At 39.7% G+C, this 7572-nt stretch overlaps 2 protein-coding genes across 2 annotated transcripts; one reads left to right on the forward strand and one right to left on the reverse strand.

Moving 5' to 3' along the window:
• Window positions 1–492: 492 nt before the first annotated feature.
• LOC109535240 (mitochondrial basic amino acids transporter) lies at window positions 493–1997 on the reverse strand (the record flags this gene model as incomplete). The annotated part of the gene is given in 4 exon segments (XM_019901124.2): window positions 493–656; window positions 741–908; window positions 962–1143; window positions 1829–1997. Coding segments are annotated over 3 exon segments (366 nt in total), but the record flags the coding sequence as incomplete, so codon positions are not given.
• Window positions 1998–4238: 2241 nt separating this feature from the next.
• Window positions 4239–6790, forward strand: LOC109535249 (neutral and basic amino acid transport protein rBAT-like). The gene is made up of 4 exons (XM_019901134.2): window positions 4239–4423; window positions 4574–4803; window positions 4855–4970; window positions 5024–6790. The coding sequence occupies exons 2-4, from the start codon at window positions 4596–4598 to the stop codon at window positions 6536–6538; spliced, it is 1839 nt and encodes a 612-aa protein (XP_019756693.2). The 5' UTR covers window positions 4239–4423; window positions 4574–4595; the 3' UTR covers window positions 6539–6790.
• The last annotated feature ends 782 nt before the right edge of the window (window positions 6791–7572 follow it).

The raw sequence follows: 7572 nt of genomic DNA on the forward strand, positions 1-7572 counted from the left end.
TTTTTTTTTGAGTTGCAAAATCCACTTGAACATGACGCTGCTTTTTTCGAGGTTTCTCAAAAACCATTCGAGCCAGAGAATTCGTTTTGGCATCGTTGGATAGATAATTGAATTGGGGGTCATCAACTCATATAGGCATGTACAGAAAAGGTAGTTGAGCTAAATATTATACTATTATACGCCTTAAATTTACTTAAATTGTCGTGTGTGTATAATCTACAAATGTTATTGTTTAATTTATAATAATATATTATTGATTATTTTATTCCCTGTGCCATATGAATGATCGACTATTTCGTTAAAATGTTCAGTTTTATCTATATATGAACAGGTTGCCAGGCATTATATGGTCTGAAACTTTTCTCAGCACATCCAGAAGTCTCTGAAAACCATTCTACCAAAGTCCGTGACTTCCACTCTTTGGAAGTTATTGAAAAGAATCTTCCATTTTGCAACCTCTTTCAAAACCTAATGGAAATGTTAAAATCGTACCTGCATTGTTGACTTAGCCAGCTCAATGGGACTGCAAATAAAGCTCTGAACTAATCCTGCAGTTCCACCAGCAATGGCGTGACTTATTAATAAATCTGGATTTTGCATGTGCCTTTGAGTATTGCCATAAATGCCAAATACTATAGCGTTTATTCCGGCCACACCTGCAATCAGCGTTGTTTTTTTAGTTTTCTGTCCTCTTTAAACCGCTTCCCAAGCGCTTTTTTAGATGCATAAGTGCCGCTTACCAAATAAGGGGCTAGTAACGCCCCGGTAGATCCCCTTGAAGCCCTGCTGAGTACAAATGGATTGCAAACAGTGCAAAGTGCCTCTGTATCTGGGATTGTTTGAATCTTGGGTCTGGATGCAAACCTTCACTGTGTCCAAAGGATGGCCAATTAATACACCAGCAGAGCCTAAAACAGCAAGCTTTCAGATGCTTCAAATGGAAAAGTTGCCAGTCTCTTACCTCCAATGCACCCAGCAAGAAAATCAAGGGCCATTTCCTCCGGGACTTTCAATGTGATACACGTCGACGAAGGTGATTATCTTTAGAGTATCCGAATGGAATCTTTCAACTAAAATGTTCGAATAAAAATTGCGGGAGTCTTGTGGTAAAGATAAACGCTCCATGTACTATCTCGAAATGATCTGGAACAAAAACAGTTGCTGAATTTTTTTTCATTTAAAACTTATGTTCAAGATTTTCGTTAATGCTGAAAAAGGGTACATTTTTTGAGCTGTAAAAGACAGTTTTTCTGCTAGAATTCGGCAAATAAATTCTTGAAAATCACGCAGTTTGATGACGAAAGCGGTGATATCGGCAAGAAATGTTCAAAACACATTGCTTAACAAACATCATGCAGAAATCAGTAACATTAATAGCTTGGCCGGTTGATAATACTCAGATTTGCGCAACATAAAACGGCCATTTCCGTTAATTAATTACTTGTCTGATTTATCGTTTCCAAAAGACCATGGAAAGTTTGATTCTTTTCATTAGCACTAACTGATAAACTCTCCCTTTTTGTTAAGAAAATGCTGTTTTAATCAAACTTTTATTATCTGATTATCCATTGTTTAAGTGAGCGATTGATTTTCGCTCAATATATAATTAATACTGTTGGAAATATCGCAGCACCAAAAATACAGTTTGGTTATCATTAATTCCTGAGTTCAGGGTTTATCAATTTTCAATTTGTTTATCACTTCTAATTAGCGTTACACGAGCAACTAAAATAAATCTGCCGTAGTTGCAAAAATTTCCCAAATCTAGTAGTTAAACGAAAAAAATCGACATATCACCAAAATCTAGCTGAGCAAACTATCAACTTACCTAATTTATATAAAATGCGCCCAAATATCCAGCGCTTCCATTAAAAAGCTGATCGGCTACAAATCCTTGAAACTACTCTTTTCAAAAATAACTGGGGAAGATGAACACAATCTACAACATCCAAGCTCAATGAAACACTTTAACTAACTATCAAGAAGCGCGGATTTCTTTGATAGAGCGAATGCTTAGCATGCTTATCGGCAGAGGTCAATCATGTTTTTTCTTGATATGTACATCAATATGTTTCATGTAGTTTTCCTAATAAGCCTAGTTATGGGCAGCAGAATACTTTTTTAGAGTTATCATATCACGGAAGCCGGAGGAAGGCCGTTGCTCTAAACTAAAAAACTTAACTGATAAAGCACCAATAGTGGTTTGCGTATGTTTATTTTACGCTGGTCTCTTAATGCCCCAAGGGTTGTAAAGTTTGCAGTGGATTCGAATGTTCCTAGAAATCACAGTTGAAATCTGTAAGACTTTTGATGTGAATTACTTAGTTACTTTTGCTCAGATTCTTGCTTTAAAATGTATGATAATGTTAAACGCGAATATTGCTATCCTAAGCCGGTCAGTTACGCTTTTATGCGTTGTAGTTTGAAAATTGGTCTTTAAACTCAAAGATATGGAACAATCTAGTCCAATCTTTAATAGCTAAAGAAATTTTTAAAACATGGGGCCACACTTGTGTTCTGAGGAGAAGGAAGTTATAGTTTCATTCCACAACTTTCCATTTTGCGGAGCGGTTTTTTGTTTTTGCATTGAGCTCTTCTGAGACATTTTTTTGAGTAATCGCTTGAGGCATAAAAATGGCTGTTTCAGCAATCGATGAATAAAGCTTTAATTTACATGCTGTATGAACTTCGCTTTATTCGGTCCATTCGTTCCGATGAAATAAATTTTTAAACTACGAATATTTTTTATGCGGTGTTTCATTTAAGAACCGTGCTCTTCTGATGCAAGTTTGCAGATCAACTGGCTGGTACTTTGAAATACGGGTTTCGCCAATCTCAGCAAAAACTTCAGTTTATTTTTTGATCCAAATCTGGTTTCAAGAGACTAATTGGCTGCTAAATTATGAGTTTTCAAACTTTGTAAAATTTTGCGCTTTTTTTAATTTTTGCTCTATGTTAAACTTTCTTCCGCGTTTCTAAGCAATCATTTAGGGCATCAGAATGCGAGTGTTAGCAATCGATAAAGGAATATTTAATCTATGCGTGTTGCAAATGTGGTTCTAGTCGAGTCTCTGGTCCCTGCATAACAAATTTTTAAGCTTTGGACACTTGTTCAGCTGAGGCTCTATTCTGAGCAAACCGCTTCATACATTGAAACACGATTTGAGCAATCGAGGAAAAACCGCTCGTATATTTAAGTTCTTTTAACTTTGAAAATTTTTCCGCTGTTTGTTTGTTGCTCACGCTCATGCATCATGCTGTTATTTGCAGCGTTTCTGAGCAGCCATTTGCTTTATCACAATTCGGGTTTCACCAGTCGATGGGTAATTCTTCGCTTTATACGCGTTGCTAATTTGGTTCTAGTTGAGTATCTGGTCCCTACATATTTTTTTATTTGAACACTTTGTGTGCAGTTTTTCAATTTGGCACCTTCTGATGCTGTTTACGGAGCAACTGCCTGAGACATTGAACTGTTTTCGGCAGCAGTCGATGAAGAAAATCGTAGTTCATACGTGTTCCAAATTTGATTTAAATAGACTAATTGGTTTCTACATTATAAGTTTTCAAACTTCAGAAAATTTTGGACGGGTTTAAATTTCTGCACTATGCTCTGCTGCGGCTTTATTCTGAGCAAAGACTCAGTAAATTAAAATACCGATTTGAGTAATCCATAAATAAATGCTGGACAAATAAAATTTTAAATTTTATTCTTCTGGGATGGATTTGTTTTTGCACCATGCTCTAATTAGGCGACTTTCTGAGCAACCGCCAGAAGCATAGAAACGTAGGTTCCAGCAGTCGATCGAGGAATCTAATTTTTATGCGTGTTGCAAATTTTAGTTTCACTCCAGTAACTGGTCTTTACATAATTCATTTTTAAACTTTGGACGCTTTGTGTGCGGTTTTTCATTTTGCAACCTTTCTCGTCTGTACTGTAGGTACTTAGGTAGAATGAGGGTTTTAGCAGTCGGCAAAAAAGCCTCAATTTATATGCGCTTTATTATATTTGATCGGTTCATATACTATGAATACGACAAGGCGGAACCCGAAATGCCTGGATCAGAAAGAGAGAAACACCCACAAAGTAATCGGGGCGGGGCATATGAAATCGTTAACGCCCGCATGTGCTTCTTTATCTAAACGGAAAAGAACCTTGTTGCACTTATATTTGGTCAAGCCTCCACAAATTTAGAAGCTTTGATTAATTTCCTCGCTTAGAAAACTGCAACTTTGTAAATCGATGCCAGTTTTCCAGAAGCAGAGCGCGCTTTATTTCGGGACACGGACGCCTTTAGAGTAGGCGCCGATGCGTGGCGTCGCGACGTCTAAATAAATCCATACTGCAGCTGCGAAAATAACGTGAGACTGTTTTTTGAGTGCTTATAACCTAAACCATGGAAACACATTGAAAACACTATTTTCTGTAAGTTGATTAAGCAATTTTTCTGATGCTTTTCAAAGCAAATTTTGTCCAAAAATGCTACGCGCTATTACTAAAAATATTTTAGCAAAATGTACTAAAACTGTTGCGAAATCTACAACGTCGATTTGCAAAAATTGACTATTTTTCCAGCCGTGCAACATCCAAGAGTACCATGGAAGGTTTCCTGCGAGTTGACCACAATGCAGGCACCTCTTCGCCTTCCAGCTCCTTCAATCCAGATAACGCAGATTCCACTTCCATCTGCCCCTTGATAACGCCGTCGCCTCCCACTAACGCTCTAGTGGATCCGATTCCTGAACCCATCGAACCCAACTACCAAATTGGCGCCCAGCTAGCCGAAAAACTGCAGATGGTGCATGGTAACTTGCCTCCTCCCTATTTGCACTAGAGTTTAATGCTTTGCTTGTTAGGAAAGTGTGATGGCGACTCGATTTCTTCAGCTTCTTCCGAGCAACCGGTCACTTCGCAGCTGCTGGATGGAACCAACTTCCTGAGCCTGCCGTTGGATGAAGAAGCAGGCGTAGAGGTGCACAAGTTAACCGTTTAACCGATTTAATAATAACTTGGGAACAATTCTAGGGCGGAAAAGCGGCTTCACTGGAGCTGACCTTCCGCAATCCAACGGAAGATTACTTCTTCATGTCTTGGAACTGGCCCTTTATCCGCAAAGTGTCCCTCTACCTCTACCTTTCCGGCCTTATCGGAATGGTGGCCTTGGTAATAGGGCTGATAGCGACTTTGCCCAAAACCTGCAACCCCGAAACTCAGTGGTACCAAGGCAAAGTCTTCTACGAGATTTTTCCGGCCAGCTTCTACAGCAGCAGCCAGGAAATGGAGGGAAACCTCAAAGGCATTTCCATGAAAGCTGACTATATTATGCAACTGAACGTCAGAGCCGTGCGCCTGAATTCGATTTTCCGCTCATCTCACTATCCGAAGGACTTCGAAAATACGATCAATGCAATGGAAATCGATTCCACTCTGGGAAATTTGGAGGACTTCAAGAGCCTGGTGCTGCATCTCAATTCGCGGAACATCTCGCTGATGCTGGACCTCCCAGTTGCCTCAATCATCCAGAATTCATCAGCAAAAAAATTCATTATCGCCCCCCGAAACGAGACGGAAGAACCTTCCGACTTCTTCAACGTGAGTTATGATTTTGATCCGGTGGAAGACGCCATTCAGTTCTGGCTGCTGCATGGAGTGGAAGGGTTCTACTTAAAGGGCCTGGAAAAGTTCGCCGATCAGCATGACACTGCACGGTTGGTGCGAAAGTGGAAGAAGCTGCTGGGGCCTCATAGGATTCTGATCGTTTCGGAGGAGACCCTCAATCGGACTCCAAAGAAGAACTTGAACATTGTGCTCAACAACATCGATCTCGTAGACGTAAAGCTTGATATAGAGAAAGGAGTTTCGGAGATCATCAAGCAAATCGACGCTGTCCAGAACGGATCACTGTTTACCAAGCCGGGAATGCCTTGGGTGCACTGGTCTATTGGAAACGTAAACTCCAACCGTCTAGCTAATATTTTGCCCTTTGGAAATGGGACACTTGGAGCGGCTCTTCTGCAGCTGATGCTTCCAGGAACTCCTTCGATTTTTTACGGCGACGAAATCGGACTCAGCCAAATCGCAGATCCAGAAGAGGAACGAAAAGACATCAAACACCTACATCAGCTCACCATGATGCCCTGGAAAGGCGAACAGCCCAAGGTGCTTCCCTGGATTTATGGGGGCAGCAAATCCCCACCACATTTCGACCAAGTGAACGCCATCGTCAGGATGACGGAGCTGCGCATGCAGTCTCCATCCATCTACATGAACGCCGTCTACAAAGAGGGAGTGAACAAAGCCAATGCCGAAGTCAAGTATTGGCAGGAGAACTTTTTGGTGGTTCAACGATGGTACCCGCGAAGGAAATCCTATGTGGTGGCCAGCAACTTGGGCTCTAATCATATTTCAACTGATCTTTCCATGCTGCTCTACACAGGACAAGTGATCGTGGGGCCCAAAGTGGACTCAATTTTAGAGAGTATCTCTTTTAAAGAAGTGAGCTTGTGGCCGGGAGAATCAGTGGTGATTGTTTTAGACTAGGAGACTGCTGATTAATTAGCTAATTAAGCAATGTAGAGGGTGGTCATTGAGAATGGTGCCAAAGAGTAAATTATTTTAAGAGGTGCACGATGGTTGAGTGAGACTGTGGGGTATTAAGGGAGGACAGAAGAAGGAAATAATAGCAATGTTGTTCTTAAGTTGTTGCCTTATGCGTAAGTCAACAGAGATAACATGTGATGAAGAGACAAATTCGTCAATGTAATCAGTTGAATAGAACTTAATGTTTTAAAATTTTGTTTCTCAATCAAGTTCCCAAAACAATGATGTAAATATCCACATTTCAACTCGGGCTTTTATTACAGCAGTTTTAACTCCCAACTGCTTAACTTCGCTCCTTTACCTCACATCGATTGTTACTGCAACATTACTGTTTAAGGGACTATTTCGATTAGGCCTGGTACATTGTGTTGAGTTGCGCTTTTGAGTTAATGCCGCTCTATGAGTTGGTGAGTTGTGTGCTCTCGAATTGCGCTACAATTCTTGAAATCAGAACTTTTGAAAGACATTTTTAATTAGTTAAAATTTCGTTGGTTTCACTCATCGCTCGGAAATTGAGCAAGAGCTACATTTTTAAGTGATTTATTTGCGGCTGTTTTTTAGTCAATATTTTAAGAAAACCAAAATCTATTCGGTTATTAATTTTAGTTTTGGGGTTGTGCATTGCAGCTGAGTTAAATTAAGACAAATATAAATGGCTCTAAACTTACAATTAAGTTAGTGAATGATCGGCACTAGGAGCATTTTTCGTTTAGTTGTTGTTGACTTTCATTAAGTGGGAACATCAAATTTGCGTTTGGAAATATTGCAATGCGAACAGGCACTTTCTGCAAAAATGCCAACAATAAACATATTGAAATCGAACTGCGAAGCAAAAGCATGAATCATCCAAAGGGCGTTACAATTAAATTATTAAATAATCATGTTTATTCGGAGGTTCGGTGTCTTTTCTCTCGAAAAAGTGTATGAATGTTCAATTTGCACAGTTGCAACAGTGGACGAAATTGGTCGATAAT

The sequence above is a fragment of the Dendroctonus ponderosae genome, unplaced genomic scaffold, assembly GCF_020466585.1.
Source record: "Dendroctonus ponderosae isolate FM_Combo_2020 unplaced genomic scaffold, Dpon_F_20191213v2 Dpon_F_20191213_5, whole genome shotgun sequence".
Lineage (NCBI taxonomy): Eukaryota > Metazoa > Arthropoda > Insecta > Coleoptera > Curculionidae > Dendroctonus > Dendroctonus ponderosae.

Coding starts and splice junctions, on each gene's coding strand:
- LOC109535249 (XM_019901134.2), top strand. CDS start 4,596: ATGGAAGGTTTCCTGCGAGTTGACCACAATGCAGGCACCTCTTCGCCT. Junction 4,804..4,854: donor AAAACTGCAGATGGTGCATG/GTAACTTGCCTC, acceptor TTTGCTTGTTAG/GAAAGTGTGATGGCGACTCG. Junction 4,971..5,023: donor ATGAAGAAGCAGGCGTAGAG/GTGCACAAGTTA, acceptor GAACAATTCTAG/GGCGGAAAAGCGGCTTCACT.